General features: G+C 42.6%; 1 protein-coding gene across 3 annotated transcripts in view; it reads left to right on the top strand.

Moving 5' to 3' along the window:
• Window positions 1–17253, top strand: part of CENPE (centromere protein E) — a 51485-nt gene extending 34232 nt beyond the window's left edge. For all 3 annotated transcript variants that reach the window (XM_073001849.2, XM_078394628.1, XM_020796366.3), the window contains 11 exons: window positions 495–569; window positions 905–1117; window positions 3923–4132; window positions 6836–7042; window positions 8540–8758; window positions 9329–9532; window positions 10826–10938; window positions 13048–13145; window positions 13873–14032; window positions 14772–15031; window positions 16929–17253. In XM_073001849.2, the coding sequence (XP_072857950.2) occupies window positions 495–569; window positions 905–1117; window positions 3923–4132; window positions 6836–7042; window positions 8540–8758; window positions 9329–9532; window positions 10826–10938; window positions 13048–13145; window positions 13873–14032; window positions 14772–15031; window positions 16929–17026 (1857 nt within the window). In that variant the 3' untranslated portion in view covers window positions 17027–17253. The remainder of the gene's footprint in view (window positions 1–494; window positions 570–904; window positions 1118–3922; window positions 4133–6835; window positions 7043–8539; window positions 8759–9328; window positions 9533–10825; window positions 10939–13047; window positions 13146–13872; window positions 14033–14771; window positions 15032–16928) is intronic.
• The last annotated feature ends 3647 nt before the right edge of the window (window positions 17254–20900 follow it).

Genomic DNA, 20900 nt, shown 5'->3' with positions numbered 1-20900 from the left:
CCATATTCTCTAAAATATTCACCAGATAAATCTCTGAGCAGTCTTCAAGGGAAGTCCCACATAGAGTATATTATAGTACTTTGAATTAGAGTTTTTAAAGTGTGGATCACTATGGCCCCATCTGCTTTTCTCACAAAGGGATGCAACTAGGCAAATGCTTTCCTGGCCACAGTGGCCAGTGGAACTCAGCAAACACAAAACCACATGCGTTGTTCGATTTCGTTTTTTTTTCTTACCCAATTTTGAATCTTCCCAATGTAAAGTAGTTCTTGTCCGATTGTGTCACCGCAGATACTTCAGATTTGTAAACGCCGTCTGTAGTGGCATGTTAAATAACATTCAAGGTTGATAGAAATGTCCTCGGGTTTTCCTTCACAGAAGAATGTGGTCTCCGTTCAGCAAAGCCATCATTTCAGACTATCTTAGATATGGGACACAGTGTGTCATTCCTGAGCTAACATTGTCAATCTAAGACATTTTTTGCCTTTTTTCAGTTCTCAGAAATAAATGTCAAAGTGGAGGAACAGGACAACATTGAAAACTTGGAACAGAAAGTGTTAAAAATAAAGGTAAATATTTGTGGATGTAGAAATGTTGCATATAGAATAATTTTACTGATAAATGTTTGTTGTTTTTTAACATGGCTGATTTACCAGATTTAATGGGAACAAATGTCTTTAGTTTCTGTCCTTTTATGCTCATTTATTTTTTTAAATCTATAAAAGCAAGTAACACTTTCCAGTTCAAATATTCTGTCTTTAATTCTAGGTATGGATCACTATTGTTTGGTCTGTCTTTCACAGAGAGTGAGACAGATTGCTTTTAGAAAAATGTGTTCATTTATAAATGCATCAGTATGTTTGATTTTGCATCTGGCTCTCAAACCAATTTCACTTTATTTCAGGAGGCCCTAAAGCAATTCCCTGTACTGGAAAACAGGTCTGAATGTTTTAAAAATATATCGCTTCAGATTAAGTGTGAACTTGATAATCAAAAATCGCTATTGGCCAAAGTACTGGCTGACCTGTCTCCTCTACAAGCAAGCAATGTCAAAAGGCTTCACATGGAACACGAGTCCATTAGTAATGGTCTCCACAGCTTGTTGAACAAAGTCCAGGTACCAGTTTTGAATACTACCAATGAAACATGCAGAAGAAATAGCTATACAGTTGCCTATATTAAATGAAAGGTCCTGCAGGATCAGGCACAAATCCTGTCTGGTCCATTATCCTTTTCCTTACAGTGCCCAGTTAGATGTTTATAGAAAAGCCTACAAGTGGAAGAGGCAGATGACAGCCTGCTTTTGTTGTACAACAATGGACATTAATGCTGTGAACATACAGCAAGGGAAATGCAAATTAATCCACAATTTGTCACTGTGAAGTCGCTCCAGGGCATTCGGTTCTCTTTGATATAAGTGGCCACACAGAAGCAGAGGAGAAAAAAGGCCTTCTAGTTCCAATTCTATTTGAAGCACCTGTAGGTGGCATGGTTCAAAGAAACTGCCCTAAGAAGGCTTTCCTTCCTAAATCACTCATTTCCTCATCTTATGTTGCTGCTGGTAGAATTTGTTAAGCTGTAAAATAAAACTAAACAAGAGCTCTGTCCAAGAAGAAGGTGGTAGAAAAAGGAGGGAAATGGCTTGGTAGATAGTCTTAACAGAGAGAGGTGACTGTTGGGGCTGTGTTTGTGTGTGCTCACCTCATTCTCTCTTGCCAAGAGGTGAGGAGAAGGTTGTTTTACCAGAGCATGAGTTTGGTGGTCTTTCTGCATCAATTCAAAGCAATCCCACACTTTGAACCAAAGTGAAGAGATTTATCTTTTTTTAAAAGTAGAAGGGTCTCTGGTGGGGAGAAATAACTACGGATTGGGGCTGCAGGACCCCTGCCTGATTCACATCTCCTTTTGTGTCATGTGATGAACGTGAAAATGCAAATCAAACTCATAGTATTTCCTGCATTTTTCCCCCTCTGTAGTCAAGCTCTAAGAAACAGGCTCTGATACTGGATGGAAAATATAGCCGTTCTGACTAATAAATTATCCTTCATTGATTTTTGTAATCCATCTTCAGTGTCACCCAAGATCTCTTTCCTAGACCCTGTCAGTTTTATTTTGGCCCCCAAACAAGCATCATTTTGCAGTTGCATTGAATCACATTTGCCATGTTGCCAGTTTGCCCTATCTGGAAGCATCCTGTTTTGAACCTCCTTGTGATCCCCTTATAAGAGCTCTGGGTAACATGGTAACATTGGCACATCTGATCACCCCTAACCCCAAGACCAAACTTGCCCTATCTTCACATACAAATTAAAACTCTTAACCTACCAAATGCTGGGATATGAGAGGGCAGAAGAGATCATTCCTCTTGTTGTCAATATTTTTCTTCTTCTATTATAATTTTGTGCATAAAGTGATTTTTAGATAGTACTGTAGGTCCTTCTTTGTAGTGATGGAGCAGGGTGTTTATGCATGATGAAACCGTACAGCATAGCACACTCTGTGTGTGATGTGCTATCAAATCGCTGCCAACTAACCAAGACCCTAATAAGAGCTTTCCAAGGGAATGAGATTTAAGGCATAGTTGAATCGCCCACCTACATCACACTTGGCTCATATTCAGCTTGTGATTTAGAACAATTCCAAGATCCTTCTCATTTGTAGTATTGCTAAGCCAGGTATCCCCCATCTTGTGACTGTGCATTTGGTTTCTTTTTCTGAGGTGCCCTCACCATGAATTTCCATGGCCAAGCAGGGATTCAAACCAGGTCTCCAGAGTCCTGGTCTGTCCCTCTTTCCACCGAGTATGTTCGGGTTAATCCGTTTTCACCACATTGATGGTTCTTCTACCTGGGCATCCCTAGACACCTGCCAGAGGGACCCTGAACACTGCAGAGGCTTTGGTGGAGGTTTTGTAAGGCACTCATTCAGTTCAGGCCTGGCCTTGTGCCATGCCTGTTGGGCCTCAACATTTTCCCTGTGTGAAAACATTTTCCCTTCAGATGGTGGAGGACTCTCATTAAGAGCTCTGCTTCAAACATTATTGAAGCACCAAGCATCATATTATTTATTTATTTTATTTTATTTTATTTTATTTTTATCCCGCCTATCTGGACCAACGGTCCACTCTAGGCGGCTTCCAATATAAAAACAGAAAGTAAAAACACTGTCAAATACATAATAATACAAAGCGACTACAATAAAATAAAAATAGAAAAAGTAAGGGAAAGTCAAGAATTGGCTGGAGGGAAGGCCTGGATAAACAACCATGTTTTTAATTGGGTTTTAAAGATGCCCATTGTAGGGGCCGCGGGAATCTCTGGAGGGAGATTGTTCCAGAGGCGAGGAGCCACCGCCGAGAAGGCCCAGTTTCGTGTCTTCTCCTTCCGGGCCTCTCTCAGCGTCAGGCTCCTCAGCCTCACCTCCTGGCTCGCGCGGGTGATCCGGATAGACCTTGGTGGAAGCAGGCGTTCCGCCAAGTATCGAGGTCCTAAACTGTTTAGGGCCTTATAAGTAAACATTAAAACTTTGAAGTTGACGCAGAAACAGATGGGCAGCCAGTGCAATGCAGTCAGTGTTGGAGAAATGTGTTGGAATTTTCTCACTCCGGTAAGGAGTCTGGCCACCGCATTCTGCACCACCTGAAGTCTCCACATCAGCCTCAAAGGCAGCCCCACGTAGAGCGCGTTACAGTGCTCTAATCTTGAGATTATCTCAAACCCACAAGATTATTTCCGCACTTGAGGCAGAAAAAATTCTGCCAACTTTTTCCCGTCTCTGAAAGGGAAAAAAATTCAGTGATGGCAACTTTAATACTGATGTGTCCTTTAATGACAATTTAAATCTGCTGCCTGGAGTATGCTCAGAATTCAGGCTCCCCTTCTGAACCGTGCCTGACTGGAAACTGTCCTCTTGTATTCAACAGTTCCTTTTTACCCGCTTATGCAAGAAGAAGGCTGAATACTACACTAATATCACCACTTGCACAGCTGAGCTGCTTGATGACAGAAGAAAACAACATGAGCTGCAGACTCAGTTTCGGTGTCTCCAAAAGCTACATTTGGAACCACAGGGGGTTGTGCCCCAAGAACGCAACATAGCTGAACTGAGCCAGTGCCTGGACATGCACACAGAGGTACCACATTTGCTGAAACTTCTTGTCTGGTGTATTTATTTATTTATTTGTTTATTTATTTTATTTCTATCCCGCCTATCTGGTCATACTAGACCACTCTAGGCGGCTTACAATTAGAGCAACAATAAAATTATTAAAAACATTACAAATAGACAAAAATGGAAATCAAAGAATATAAAAGAAAAATCGTCAGGGATTATCTGTTGGGAAAGCCTGCCTATACATCAGTGTTTTCAATTGTTTCTTAAAAATGCCCAGCGAGGGAGCCGCGCGAATCTCAGGAGGTAAGTTGTTCCAGAGGCGAGGAGCCACCGCCGAGAAGGCACGATTTCTGGTCTTTTCCTTCCGGGCCTCTCTCGGCGTCAGGCTCCTCAGCCTCACCTCCTGGCTCGCACGGGTGACACGGGTAGATCTAGGTGGGAGAAGGCGTTCCACCAAATATTGAGGTCCTAAACCGTTTAGGGCTTTGTAAGTAAGCATCAACACTTTGAAGTCGATGCGGAATCGGATGGGCAGCCAATGCAATGCGGCCAGAGTGGGCGAGATATGTTGGTATCTTCTCACTCCACTGAGTAATCTGGCCGCAGCATTCTGCACCACCTGTAGTTTCCGCAGCAGCCTCAAAGGTAGCCCCACGTAGAGCGCATTGCAGTGGTCTAATCTTGAGATTACAAGCGCATGTACCAAAGTGTTGAGAGCCCCCACATCAAGGTAGGGTCGCAGCTGGGCTATCCGCCGAAGATGGAAAAATGCGGTGCGGACCACGGACGCCACCTGGGTTTCCATAGTGAGCGCCGGGTCCAGATGAATCCCCAAGCTGCGAACTCCATCCCTGGCAGGCAGGGTCACTCCCCCAAAAATGAGGGAGTTTCCCAAATCCCCAACTGTGGGAGCGCCCACCCTCAGTACCTCCGTCTTGACCGGGTTCAGCCTCAGCCCATTCTCCTGCATCCATTCCCGAATGGTCTCCAGGCAGCGCTGAAGGGACAGAACGGCATCTCCTGTAGTTGGAGAAAAGGAGATGTAGAGCTGCGTGTCATCTGCATATTGATGGCACAGGGCTCCACACCCCCTGATGACCCCCCCCCCAGCGGCCTCATATAGATGTTAAACAGCATTGGGGAGATGATCGACCCCTGTGGAACCCCACAATTGAGGCTCCACGGGGCCGAGACATTCTCCCCAAGCTGTACTCTCTGGGGACGGTCCTCCAAGAAGGAACGGAGCCAGGCAAATGCCCGGCCACCTATTCCCAACTCGGTGAGCCTCCCCAGGAGGATACCGTGGTCAATGGTATCGAAGGCCGCTGAGATATCGAGGAGGACCAGCAGAGACATTTTGCCTCTGTCGGCCTCCCTCAACAGGTCATCACACAGGGCGACCAATGCCGTCTCTGTTCCATGGCGCGGCCTGAAGCCCGATTGGAATGGATCCAGGGCATCTGTGTCATCCAGGAACGCCTGAAGCTGATCGGCCACCACCCTCTCGACTACCTTGCTTAAGAAAGAAACATTGGCGACGGGCCTATAATTGCCAATTTCGTCCGCCGCCAAACTAGGTTTCTTTCTTATGGGCCTAATGAGTGTATCCTTGAGGGCAGAGGGAAATCTGCCCTCAAGGAAAGACCCATTAATTATTACAGTAGCCCATTCCGTTGTTGAAGGCCTGGCTGCCTTGATTAGCCAGGCCGGGCAAGGGTCCAAAGAGGAGGTGGAAGCACGGCAGCGATCAAGCGTCCTGGCCACAGTGTCGGGCGAAACAGGCTGAAAGGAGTCAAAAATCACCGGACAAGACGGAGCGCTGGACATCTCAGCTCGACTCACTGTATTCAAAAAAGGGGAGAGGTCCCGGCGGATGGCCTCCACTTTAGATTTAAAAAATGCTGCAAATTGGTCCGGTGTAAAACTAGGGGGAGGCCTATCACCCGGGCCAGTTCCGGATAGGTCACGTACTATACGGAATAATTCCGCCTGCTGATTAGACGCCTCACTTATCCGGTTAGCGAGGTATGTTCGACTGGCAGCCTTTACCTTGGCCTGGTAAAGGTTAGTAGCGACCTTAACAGCTATGCGATTAAAAACCGTCGGGTCCTTTCTCCATTTGCGCTCTAGCCGTCTCCTGACCCGCTTCGACGTCCGGAGATCCTGGTTAAACCAGGGCGCCGGGCGATCTCTGCGGCTGAGATCAGGTGATCTTAAGGCTGCCGCAAAGTATTTGAAATAACCTCACTTCTTTTGTTGAAATTCACTCAGATCTTTGCTAGCCCAAAGGAAACTGAATGGAACCGGCAGCAAATTGTTTGAATGTATCTCTGTCCTAAAGACACCATTAATGGCTCCTTCTCCAACTGGGAGGAGGTAATAAGTGGGGTACCCCAAGGCTCAGTCCTTGGTTCAGTGCTCTTCAACACCTTTATTAATGACTTGGATAAGGGGAGTACAGAGAATGCTTGTCAGATTTGTAGATGTCACAAAATTGGGTGGAATAGCTATAAGACAGAAACAAAATTCAAAAGGATCTTGATACCAGATGCCCCATTCCTGGTGCAAACTTTGCTAAGCTAGATGAACCGAAGTTGTGACTTGGTGTAAGAGAGCTCCTTGCTGAGGTGATGTATAATAGGCAAAGAAATACGCAATATGTGGCACAAGCATGTATAAACAGACGGAGGATAGTAACATGCCGTTGTATCTCTTGATGCAGCAAATCTTGAAAGATATTTCGGAACTAGAGGAAGAACTTCGCATTATAGAAGAGCGGGTACAAAAAATGGAAAGTGATGGTCAAGAGGCCAAGCAGCAGCTGGCACATTGTCTGGTTAACTTTGATGCGCAAGACTTTGAGGCAGGCATCAAGCAATATAACGAAACACTCATGCCCGTGGGTCGGTTCCTGAAAACTAAAACTCAGGTATGAAAGAGATTTAGATACAACTGTAAAACCAAAGATGTCTGGGGGAGTGGGAGGAAGAATATTGTATGTTTTGGTGGCCAGAATCCTGTTAGTTATGCCCAGTGGTGTAACTGCTGCAAGATAATATTTTTTAATAGGTTTAGGCATTTTTTAAATCACACTCCAGTCACAGGAACTGGTGTGCAACAGGAAATGCTTATACAGTGGTGCCTCCCTTAACGAGTGCTTCGTTTAACGACGAATCCGCATAGCGACGATTTTTTGCGATCATTTTTGCGATCGCATTGCAATGTTTTAAATGGTAAAACATCGCTTTGCGATGATCGGTAAGCTGTTTCGCTTGCCGATTTTCACATAGCGATGTTTTTAGAACAGCTGATCAGCGGTTCCAAAATGGCCGCCGGGTAAAAAAAATGGCCGCCTGCTGTGTTTTCGCACCCATTCCTCGCTTACCAGGTAGCGAAAATGGCAGCCGTATGGAGGATTTTCGCATAACGGTGAGTTTTTTGCCCATAGGAACACATTAAACGGGTTTTAATGCATTCCTATGGGCTTTTTTTCGCATAGCGACGAATCCATATAGCAACGATTTTGGCTGCACGGATTATCGTCACTATGCGGGGCACTACTGTACTGATTTCTTGTGGCAATTCACTGCTAAAAGTTTTGTTGATGGAATCACTGGCATAAATGTGCAGAAGATTCCAGCCAAAGTATTTGTCAGTAATACAAAACATTTCCCATTCAGTATTTCTGCTTACACGTACATGGGCTTTATTTGTTTTTGTCTATAACAAAACTACTGTAAAAGCTTCTTTCTTCGTATATATATTTTATATATATAACCCCATGCCACAAATGTAATGGATGTTTTGGGCACAGGCTGTAGAACTACATACAAGTTTGCTTAACTCCATTAAATACAATAGGGGTCAGGGTGCTTAACTGTGTCAGATTAATGCAGCAGTGACCTGTATCGCATAAGATGCAGGGACCAATGACACATGAAGTTGTGTGGAAAGGAGATATAATGGAAAACAGATTTAAAAGGGAGGGAACCATTTCAGAAATACAGTGGGGTCTCGACTTACGAACTTAATCCGTATTGGAAGGCAGTTCTCAGGTCGAAAAGTTCTTAAGTCGAATCTGCATTTCCCATAGGAATGCATTGAAAACCATTTCGTATCGGCTCTTTTCATCCATAGAAACTAATGGGAAGCTGCTATTCCGCCTTCTGCCACTAGAGGGGGATATTTTTTCCTTTTAGCCTAAGATGACTTAGCTTTAAAAAAATGGGGAAAAAAGAGTTCGTAACTCGAATCTAAGTTCGTAAGTCGAGTCCATATATTCCTATGAGAGCAGTTCGTAAGTCGAAACGTTCGTATGTCGAGCCGTTCGTAAGTCGAGACCCCAAAGTATGTGGAAGAAAACGTGGGCATTGCCATTTTGGAAAGCAAAGGTGGCAGAGGCATTCGAAATAATGTTGTATTTTAGGAATACATTCAAGCAAGATCAGAAGTGGAAAGCAGAAATGCTGAATACTGCAAGGAGACAGAAGTTGCCCTGAAAGCATGCAGAGAACAAACCAAGGAGCTGCTTCTGGAACTGAATACACTTCAAGAGAAGCAGAAATCTCATGTTGCTAATGTTGTACTAGAAGAAGAAAACTACACGCTGCAGAATAAATTACAAGTGGCAGAGCAAGATGTAAAAGTATGTTTTGTTTCAACTGCTAAAATCTGCTCTGTTCTCTCTAAAGAACATGCATATGGGCTGCTGTAAATCATCTAGCTCATGATTCATTTTCTATGATGATTTTCTGAGGGTTGGGGTTGATTGGGAAAGGATAGAAGGTCTCATTAAAGATGATGATAGACATTTGCCAGAACTAGTTGTCAAAGGTAATGTATGACTCGAAGCTTAGAAAATTTACCTTTTGGGGTTATAGCTACAATAATTCCCTCCATCTGCCTAACCAGTGACCCTGCTGGCAGCAGAATACTAGGAGTTGTAGTCCAAAATGGTGACTTTATTCCATGGTATGGGAGTGATAATGAAAACAGCAGCCCTCCATTAACTGCCTGGTTCTGAAAAATTGCACACTGCCTGGTGTGACATCAGGCTGGTTGTCATTGTTTATCTGCATTGACGCCTCCTCAAAGAGGGTAAGCAAAACTGAAGTGCCATTGATATTAATAAGATCCCAGCTTCTGAAGTCCAAAATGGCTGCATGGCTTCCAAAAAACCATTGGTGTTTTGTTTCCTCCCCTCCTCCCCCCCAAGAATCTGAAGCGGAAAATCCAAGAGCTAGAAAATGGAGCAACTGAAGCTGAGAGAAATCGCCAGCAGATGGAAAAAAGAATGTATGCATTGCAAGCAGAACTTACTGTGAGAACGTCCAAGAGTGAGGTCGCTAAACTTCAAGCTGCACTCGAAGAAAAAGAGAATTGCTTAAAAAGTGCACTGGCAGGGAAAGAAACATTAAAGGTAATGTGGCTTCATTAAAATCTAGTGTTCAGAAATCCAGAAGGTTCATGATCATATTTACAGTATGTTATTACAGTAGGACCACCATATCCACTGGGTCAGTACCTTACCCGCTGCCTGAAAAAAAACGCCATCAATCAAATCCAGAAATATATATTCCCAAGATGCATTACCAGGACTGGCCAATACATGGAACCAGAGCCTATATTATATAAAGGTGGTTTAGTGCAGTGATCCCCAACCTTGGGCCTCCAGATGTTCTTGGACTATAATTCCCAGAAGCTTTCACCACCACCTCTGCTGGCCAGGATTTCTGGGAGTTGAAGTCCAGGAACATCTGGAGACCCAAGGTTGGGGACCACTAGTTTAGTGGAAACGCAGGGAAATTGTCCCAGAGGGAGACCACAGCTGTGATACAAGGATATCTGCAAGTGGAATCTGAAGGCCTTAGGAATGGACCTCAACATATGGCAAACGTTGACGTCTGAGCATTCATCCTGGAGGCAGGCGGTGCAGCACTGCCTCTCCCAATTTGAAGAGACCCTTTGTCCAGCAGGCCGAGACAAAGAGGAAGTCACGAAAGCAGCAAAACCAGGGATCTGGACAGGGGACAGATTGTATTTGTCTTCAGTGTGGAAGGGATTGTCACTCTCGAATTGGCCTTCTCAGCCACACTTGATGCTGTTCCAAGTCCTCTGTTCAGAGCATGTTACCCTAGTCTCTCAAGACTGAAGGGTGCCTAATCTAAATCTAAGTGGAAATGCACTCCTTGCTTTAGTCTCCAAGGGGAGCAACTTCTGATGAAATGGAGACACCGTATTTGTGGGAGATGGGCAACGGGGAAATGGCATTTGCTGGGTTCAGGGAACCAGGAGGGTAGGAACCCTGGCAAGACGAGGCCAGGGCTCCCTCTCTCAGCTTTGCACGGACACCAAAGAAACGAAGTAAGTGCTTTGCGTATCTGCTCTTTTCAGCATCTGCCTGGGGGTGGGCTTGGAACCCATCCCCTGTGGATCCTGCGGTCCTGCTGTACTCAGATTTGCAGTTAGATGTAGCGCCCTCGACAAAAGCCCTGGAGACCAAAGTGAAGTTCTTTAGTAAAATAAAACTCTTATCCCTGGATATTAAGAGGAAGGTGGTGCTACCATTCAGTTCTGATAGGATATTTTCATCTCTTACATTCCATGTTGATAACTCATCACTCTTCAAAAATAACCTTTTGAATGTCTGTTCACAGAAATGCATCACAACTCCCTTTCTCATAAAATGTATTCTATCACCCTCTCAATTTAGGCACAACTAGATAAAGGGGCAGAATTGTACAAAGAGGAAATTGAGGACCTCAAAACTCAACTTGTGAAAGCTGATATGGCACGAATGAAGCAGTCCAAATACTTTGACCAAGAGTAAGTCCTGTCTCACTTAACAGCCTTTTGTGGTCAGGTACTGTAGATGCGTTTCATTGTCCAGCTACTCAGACACCCCAGTGAGGTTTACAAGGAGCATAATGGCCAGTCCAAGCTAATATATATTTACATCTGTGTAAGTGCTTTGGCGTAACTTAATAGCAAATAGTTGCTAATTAACAAGTTTGAAGTGAATTCCTAATTCAGGGAGCAGACAGAAGCCTCACTCCCTAGCCAAAGACATTCCAATGACTACAGAATTGTATCATGCATGCAACTGTGAAATTGTAGAGTTGAAAGAGATCTTGAGATTCATAGAATCATAGTTGAAAGGGGCTTATAAGGCTATCAAGTCCAACCCCCTGCTCAATGCAGGAATTCAAATCAAAGTATAGTATGTCTAACCTTCTCTCGAATGCACCTCCAGCTTTGGAGTGCTCACTACCTCCCAAGGTACAGTAACTGGTTCCATTCCCATACTGCTTTAATAGTTTGGAAATTTTTCCTGATACTCAACTGAAATTGGCTTCTTTTAGCTTGGGCCCCTTATTACATGTCCTGTACTCTAGAATGACTGAGAACAGATCCTGCCTGTCCTCTGTATGACAACCTTTCAAGTATTTGAAAAATGCTATCATGTATCTCCTCAGTCTTCTTTCCCCAAGGCTAAACATGCCCAGTTCTTTCAGTCATTCCTCACAGAGCTTCAATTCACGATTGAACCCCTGAATGCCTTCTTAGAGTTAAGATGATTTTAAATGTTTACTCGCTTTTAATTATTCAATTGCATTTTAACTAGTATATATTTAAATTGGTTTTTTTATGTTTAACATTTGTTTTAAATTATTTTCCTTTCAATATTGTGAGCCACATGGAGCCCGCTTATCGGGAGAAAGGTGGCCTATGAATAAAACAAACAAACAATCCAGTGCAAGAAATCCACAACTAAAGTGTTCCTGAGAAATGGCCATCCAATCTCTATTTTAAAACCTCTCATGAAGGATGAAATGTTGCCTTTTTTGTAGCATGACTCTGAAGCACAGTCAGCTGGTCCTAAGTCATGATCAGGTCAGGGCTTGCTTAGCTGGCAGAGGCAAAGATTAGTTGATGGTGCTTCGCTTATCCTTCCTATTCCTCTGTAAAGGGAAGGAAGAGAGCGGAATTGAACTGCTAAATGGGAAATTCAACCTAGTACCTCCAGCAGGGAGTCAAGGATGTCACCTTACCCTGTGATGTTGTATACGGACCATTCAAAGGCTTTCAATGGAGAATTTAAAAAATCACCAAAAATTAACAACGACTCAGAACAACACCAAATTAAGTTTGCATAGGGTTCAGGAGGTGGGCTAACGATTGCAAGCATTTAAAACAGGTTTCTAACAGTTTAAGACACTTTTACAGGAGCGAAAAAGGGACATCGTTAAGTGAAATTCCCCCATAGAGAACATCGTTAAACGATGGGGGAAATTCCTCAAAAAAACCCATCGCTGTGTGAATTCATCGTTGTATGAAGCAATCGTTGTGCGAGGCACCACTGTACATTTGTTACACTTTCAAGATCCCATACAGATAGGTTGTTTTTGCTGCCTTAGACTAATATGGTTGCTACTGTTATGCCAGACCGGTGAAGGTAGTATATTAGGTGTTTCTTTTTTGTCTAAAAAGTGTTCCTATTTTCACACAGCGGCAAATGAGATGCTGGAATGCTATCCCTTTGGCCCCAGCTGAAGAGGGCCATTACTGCATATATTTTTTGCAGCATATGCATGCCTATTTGGAAGTTAAATGAGGCTTACTCTAAGGATTGTTTATATAATACTGCAGCTTTAATTTCTTTTCTATAAGCAAAAGACAGCACAACAAATAGCCATGCGGAGTAACCTTTAGGACTAACAGATCTATTGTAGTACAAGTTTCTATGGACATGGCCCATTTCCTCCGCATCCATGACAGTTCATTGCACAATAGCACTATTAGTCTAAAAGGCACCGTGCAATTCTTTGTTGTTTTTGTTCCAGCAGACTAATGTGTCTGCCCAATGGAAATTGCTACAAAAGGCAGAATGGTACTATTGGTGAGCTTAATCAAATATTGTGCTAATGTCTTTAGAATGGCGAATGCAAAAGCCCTTGCAGAACACAGAGAAGATCAGTTAAGAAAATTAAAGGAAGAACTTCGTAGAGTGCAACAAGAACAGGATGTAACAGGTAAGCATTAAACAGGCAGGGACAACTTCTGGTTGCATCAAGCATGTTTCTAAGGTGTAGACCTCTAGAAAGAAGATGATGACATAGTGATCAAGTAGGCAGTTCTAAAGCTGTGGGTCCCAACCTTGGGTAACCCAAAAGTGTTCTTGGACGGCAAGTTCCAGAAGCCTTCACTACCGGCTGTGCTGGGCAGGGTTTCTGGGAGTTGAAGTCCAAGAACATCTGGATAACCTACAGTTGGGAACCACTGTACTAGAGTAAAATAAATTGCAGTATTACTTCTTTAGTACAGTTGGAGTTCACAGATGTTTTCATGTAATCCCAAGCTCCGGATAAGGACTTTACAACCACTTGATAACACTCTACATGAAAGGTATTTAAATGCTTCTTTTGATTAGATTACATAATTCCTGGTACATTTAAATTGTGTTAAACCTGAACAGACATATTCAAAGTTTCATACATTTTGGAAATCCAGAATTGTTCACCGAAAGGTTCAGGCTCAATTTGTGTATCTTATGGGCTTCACCTCAAATTGTATCTTTTATTCCAATTTGCTGATCTCAAAAGATGTTTCCCATTGGTGTCTGGAATAATATCTACTAGGAGACATGTAAAGCAGGGTCCTTATGCAGTTCTGTTATCATCTGCCCTTCGAGCAGTGGCAGGCAATGTGGTGCTTTCCTTTGGATTCCTAATAGACTACTTGTGAACTTTTTTTTTTCAGTAATAGCAAGCAAAGATCTTCCTCAGACCTCCTTGCCAATTACTTGTGGTGGTGGAAGTGGAATAGTCCAGAACACACAGGTCCTGGTGTTGAAAACAGAGCATGCGAAACTGGAAAAGAAATACAGTCAGCTCAAGAAAGAATATGACCTTGTGTTGGCGTAAGTCTTAAAAATCCACTAGAAGTCCGTTTGTCAAGATAATTCCTTGTCTGTTCTTTGAGCTCTGATTCTGTTAGTCATAAAATATGAGTTTGTTTCAAGACAAATAAGCTCTTTATGAGTTTGGTTGATTAGAAGGTGCTGGCCTGCCAATGATTTAAAAATCTGGGCCTAGCAATCCATAGGATGTGGCTTGATGGGGTTTGGATACCAGGACAGGCTTACTAAGATTTATAATGGCATTATATTTTGGTCCTTTCAAGCGACTGTTGTCTGTCTTTGGGACAGGTTTTAACCTTAAACTGAACCCAAGGTTCAACAATCTACTCTTTTGAATGATGGCTCCCAAAATTCTATTCTGGAGGTCGCCATGATTCCTAAGAACATGTGTTGTATGACCTAAGCCATCTCCCATTAGCTAAATGCCAAATTTTCCCTCATGCTTGTAAGAATACATCTGTGAAGATTCTCAGTCATCCAGGGGAGGTTATCTGGAAGTTGACTCATGGACTTGTTTCTCATTAGGTTGAAACATTTTGTTACTCATCGAATTAGCTTCTTGGATGAGTAGCGAAACATTTCAACCTAACAAGAAAGAAGTCCAGTTGCCATGACTCAGCTTCCAAATGCTTGTAAAAAGTGTGTTTTTGGAAAATGGGGTAACAGCCTTAATTTTGAACAAGAAGGGACTTTGGTGTGTGTGTTTTTTTTTTTAATTGGGCCTTGTTTCTGTTTTAAGGAACGAGCTTACCTTGAAAGAAGAGATAAAGAAGTGGAAGGAGCGAGCTTTGAAGAGAAGGGAGCAGGCCTCAAGAAGCACTGATGAGGAGCAAAGGCTGAAATCTCCCAGGAGAACAGCACCTGCCGCATTCCCAGAAGTGCCATGTTCTCCCTCCAAGGAACAGTCTCTGAGGCCCGTTTTGCCACTGGATACTCCTCCTGCTACAGCGTTGAATTGGCCAACTTTCTTTGATGATCCACGCCAAGGAAACTCGACAGGTAATTAAAGGTGTCATTTACTTATAAGACCAGCTTCAAAGGAAATATATTCCTGTCATTTAACCGAATGAAGTTAAGAGTTAATGCCATCTAATCAACTATGTAAAAGCCTTCAGGGTCTGCCTTTATTAAATCATGGCTGTAAGACATCTGAAGCTTCAGATGCTCAGGCACCGGTGAATTTCCTTATCCAGATTCAAAAGGTAGTAGACAATAGCTCAGTTTTTCCAGTATTCAATTGGTCTATTGGCCCATTCTTTCCCATCTGTTCTGGGATTAGAATGAGTGAGGAACGTGTCACCCTTCAGATGCTGATCTACAGACCTAGTCAATAATAATGGGAGCATGATGGGAGTTGTAGTTTAACACATCAAAGGCTTTTGCCCACCCTTGGATTAGAATTACTTTGGAGGAAGACCTTTGAGAGCTCCAAAGGCAAAAAATTAGAATTTCCAGCCCTTTCTCTCTGCCTTTTTGCCTTCGGAGCTCTCAAAGGGCTTTCCGCCCGACATCGGAAAGCGGCAGGGACCCCTAGGGAGGTCTCCCATGGTGGCAGGCAAGCCCTGGGAGACCTCCCTGGGGGTCCCAGCCGCTGCGATCGGCACCTTCAGAGCTCTCAAAAGACTCCCCCCCCCCGACATCGGAGGAAGCTATTTGAGCCCTCCGAAGCCAAAAAGGTAGGAAGAAAGGGCGGGAAATTTGAATTTCCAGCCCTTTCTCCCTGCCTTTTTGCAGGGAGCCATTTATGAACGACTCCATTGGCAAAAAGTGGCATTGACTTGCGAATGGAGCCTTGACCTCGTTCGTAGGTCCAGAGCTTGGAAAAATTGCTTTTGTTACTATAATTTACAAAATTTCCCATCCATTAGGACCAGTGGGAATATTTAGAATAAGATGTGGAATGTTTTAAGAGAGTCATCCTCCAAAATAACTTCTCTGATCTCTAGACCAAGCTTCTTGTCATTAAGCACAGTAAACATTGATTGCTTTGAAAATGAAATGAGCACAGTAGAGGATTTTTTTAAAGTCCTAGGGGTAGAAAAGACCAACTCAATTTCTGAGACTTCCATAAGTCTCTTTGAGAAGCAGGGTTTAACCCTCAAGTCATGGGAAGAGAAGACTCCTTGGAAAATACCCTGATGTTTGGAAAGTGTGAAGGCAAGAGGGAGGACAGAGGATGAGATGGTTGGACAGTGTCATCGAAGCTACCAACATGAATTTGACCCAACTCCGGGAGGCAGTGGAAGACCGGAGGGCCTGGCGTGCTCTGGTCCATGGAGTCATGAAGAGTCGGACATGACTTAATGACTAAACAACAACCATCTATTTCATAAACAACATTAATACGGCATGTATATGTTCAGTGTTATTTGTGTACCTTGCTTTAAAATCTTAATCAAAATAGTTTATAAATATACACAAATCCAGGAAAGCAGCATCTTTTGAAAGATGTGATGGGTATTTGAACATACTTTGTATTAAACTTGCAACACAACCCGATGCAGCTATTTCTGCTAATCTTTGCAGTGAAATTCTACAAACAGCACTACTTTCAATGCAATTTTGAAATTTCACTAACCTCCCTAATGTAATGAGTATTTTGAGGTCTGTTTGTATCTGTTTGTGGCTCTGTTTAACTGCAAACCATCTAGTATCAGTAAATGACAAACAAGTTGTGTGAAAAGATGTAAGTTCTGCTTATTGCTCTTTTGTATTACAAGCTCATTCACGAAGCTAGCACAGTGTTCTGAAGTTTGTAATAAGGGCTTCTTTCCCATCCATGTTTTCTGAACCAATGTTTTTCTTCTGGCCATACTAAATACTGTTTTGAAAGCATGTAGTTGATTGCACTTATTTTTATTATTATTATTAAAACAAATGTTTTTGCCTCCAACAGACAGAAGACCTACAAGAGCAGAATCATCAGAAAACACTCTGAAGCACTGGATTGCAACTGCAAATAAAGATGATGCTAAAAACTGCAAGACACAATAATAATCTGGTTCATCTGTGGATTCTAGAGATTCTTGAGGGACAATGCTGCTGGAGTTGGTACCATCCTGTTTCTATTAAGGACACAGACTGTCTTGTCTTTGACTTTTGATTGTCCTTCCTTCCTTCCTTCCTTCCTTCCTTCCTTTTTCTTTCTGGTTTTATCTATTATGGATCCATTTTGTATTGCATTTTTTAAAAATTTATAAATAAAAGCTACTGCACTGAGATCGCATTGTTCAAATGGAAGTCATCCTTCTACAGCGTTCTTGTAAAACTTATTGTTGGTCTTTCCCCACATGGCTTGTTAGTTCAGGCTTCCTTTTCTTCCTTTCCCGAGGAAAGACTGAAAGAACTGAGCATGTTTAGCCTTGAGAAAAGAAGAGCGAGGGGAGATAGGATAACACTTTTCAAATACTTGAAAGGTTGTCATAGAGAAGAGGGGTAGGAGTTATTCTCAGTCATCACAGAGTGCAAGACACGTAATAATGGGCTCAAGTTACAGGAAGCTGGAAACAACTTCTTAACACTTAAGAGCAGTACCAACAATGGAACCAATTTTCAGGAAGTTCCAAGTGCTCCAACACTAGATATATCCAAGAGAAAGTTAAACAACTATCTGTCAGATCTACCGTATTTTTCCATGTATAAGACTATACTTTTTGTCTAAAATATTTAGACTAAAAAGTGGGGGTCGTCTTATACACAGAAGTAAGCTGAGGAGAGAACAAAAACAAGTGGAGGGGAAAGCAGGGATCAAAGTGATCCTGCAGCGCTTTGATCCCTTTCCCCCTACACTTGCTAAGCCCCACTTAGATTTCTTAATTTTGGATTTGAAAAGTGGGGGGATCTTATATACAGAAAAATACGGTACAGTGGGGTCTCGACTTACGAACTTAATCCGTATTGGAAGGCAGTTCTCAGGTCGAAAAGTTCTTAAGTCGAATCTGCATTTCCCATAGGAATGCATTGAAAACCATTTAATCCGTATCTGCTCTTTTCCGTCCATAGAAACTATTGGGAAGCTGCTATTCCGCCTTCTGCCACTAGAGGGGGATATTTTTTTCTTTTTTTCCTTTTAACCTAAGCTGACTTAACTTTTTAAAAAAGGGGAAAAAAGAGTTCGTAACTCAAATCTAAGTTCTTAAGTCGAGTCCATATATTCCTATGAGAGCGGTTCGTAAGTCGAAACGTTCGTATGTCGAGCCGTTCGTAAGTCGAGACCCCACTGTACTTTGATTTGGATCCCTACGCTGAGCAACGGGTTGGACTCAATGGCCTTATAGCCCCTCACTCCATTATTTTATTATTCTCCCTTCAGACTTCGATATATAAGAAGCTTGGAACTTGGAAAATCTCATTTTTTTGACAATAACCCCTCATACTTTGGACATAGCATAAGAAGACTCTCTGGAAAAGACAATACGGCTGGGAAACATAGGAGGTGGCAGGAAAAGAGGAAGATCTAACTTAAGATGGACCAATCAAAAAAGGAAGCCACAGCTTTTAGTTTGGAAGACCTGGGCAGGGAGGTTTTGGAGGCCATTAATTTGTAGAGTCACAATATATCATAAATAACATCATGGCACATAATTACGAGAAATGTCATGCTAGACCAATGCCATGCTTGAATCAGATTATCTGGCCTTGGAAATCCTAAAATATGTCTTCCAGGTTGTGTTCTCCAGCAACTGGTATACACAGACCTACCTTCCGTGACCCTAAAGGTACTGTTAAGCCATCATCACTAGTAGCCATAGCAACAGGGCTTTCTCTCCCCTTCTGCTGGCAGAGCTATTTAACCAAACCTTTATCGTTCCCTTTATCTTTCATTAGTAGCAGAAAGCTGTTGTCTTGAGTATACAGCCTGGGAAATGGCCTGTAAATACAGCTTAATTTATTCAGTTTCTCTTGCCTCTAAAGAAGAAAATGAATGACAACTCTTAATCCCAGAGGAGGCAAGGAAAATCCCATTGGCTGTGGTAAAACCAGCTGATTTATTCTTAAATTTATCAAACCATAAACCATCCTTGCTTTGCAAGTAGTCTTGGCTCCATTCCTTCCCCAAACCAGTCAAAGCCTATCTATACACTAAGGTTTCAGTACAATCTAATTTCATATTCTATGGTATTATAGGTGAATCTTGGAAACATTTACTCTTTTTTTTTGGTACTGTAAGTTCCAGGACACACCCCGAGCACTGCCAATCGTTCAAATGCTAATAACCTTTGCTCACGTGTGTGACCCTAACCCAGGCATATGCATAACACATTCAACAGGTAAAAATCGAAAGAGGAGAATGCCTAGGACTCAATTCAAATATTGTGAAGTGCCAAAACTCACCACCCCTGCCAGTGACCCAAAGGCCAAACATCTTGTCAAAAGTGGCCTATTCTTCTGCCAGGGTGGTACTTTATACACAGGTTTCTACTCACAGCCTGTACATGGATATTCCTATTACATAAATTCAGGCTTGGCAGTGACTAAAGTGCCCTAGCATGTGCATACAGTAGTGCCTCGCTAGACGATGATAATCCGTTCCACTGAAATCACTGTTTAGCGAAATCATTGTCTAGCGAAAAGCATTTCCCCATTGGAATACATTGAAACCTGTTTAATGCGTTCCAATGGGGAAGAATCGTCGCTGTCTAGCGAAGATCAGCCATAGGAAAGCCACTTTACGAACCGCCGATCAGCTGTTTAAATCACTGTCTTGCAAAGCTTAGGTCCCGAAAACACCTGTTTTGCGAGCGCGGAGGGAGCTGTCAAAATCGTCATCTAGCGAAAATCGATTTGCGACGCAGGGACCAAACATTGTCCAGCGAAATTCCCCCATAGGAATCACTGTTTTGCAAATCGCTATAGCGATCGCAAAAAGTCAATGTCTAGTGAAAAAACTGTCATGCGGGGTAACTGCCTAGCGAGGCACCACTGTAATGAATTCCGCTACATTAGATGACTTTTAAAAACTGCATCTTCCACCTCTCTCAGAAAATGGGGACATCTGATCATTGATCATCCTAATCTAATATAGCCTAGTGTATCACTTCTGTTGACACTAATTCTAGCTATTCCAGTGTATGGAAAATTCCTTTAGAAAAGTAATTATTTACACTTATAGTTTGTATTTATTTGGGGGTTTATGTTTATAATCTCTATATTTTTCTTCCAGTGAGCTTAAGAGATATATATTTCTGTGCTGAACTCGTGTCTGGACCTGATAATGGACTGGATGAGGGTTAATAAATTGAAACTCAATCCGGACAAGCACTCTGCTCATTACCCCCAGGATTTTCACTTTTACCCCATTTGGGGTAATTCACCCCTGTTCCCTGACCACTGCCTGAGACATTAGGTGGAGAAAGAATAAAACATGATTCTTTACTTACAATTGAACAGATCTACAGCACGCTAACAACATGGCTAACTGACTATCAGCAGGAGGCTTCAACAGACTGCCTACTAACTGCCAGCAGATAAGGGGGTGGGGGGTGGAGCTCTTAGCAGAGAAGCAGGTCTCTCTTTGAATTAGAGGCAGAGAAGGAATGATTGGCTAGTACTGGATAGATTGACAGTCACCTCAGCCTAGAAAGGTCCCTCCCAGGCAAACTTACTAAGGGCTGCATGTGAGGTTGCAATAACTCCCAACAAGAACAACTCTATGAGGTAGGCCAGGCTGAGAAAGAATGACTGTGCAGACATCTTCCCAGGAATTTCATGACTAAGTGCAGGCTTATAACAGGATTTCCCATTTCCTGTTTCAACTTCCCAGGGTCCAACATCTCAGGGTCTAACAATTATACCACAGTGAATGTCTTGAAAAGTACTTAACTACAGGTATAAGTACACATTTTGAAAAAATAGCTCTTTAATTTCA

The sequence above is a fragment of the Pogona vitticeps genome, chromosome 5 (genome assembly GCF_051106095.1).
Source record: "Pogona vitticeps strain Pit_001003342236 chromosome 5, PviZW2.1, whole genome shotgun sequence".
Classification (NCBI taxonomy): domain Eukaryota; kingdom Metazoa; phylum Chordata; class Lepidosauria; order Squamata; family Agamidae; genus Pogona; species Pogona vitticeps.
Note: the sequence above shows the minus strand (reverse complement) of the source record. Positions and strands in the feature narration are given on the sequence as shown.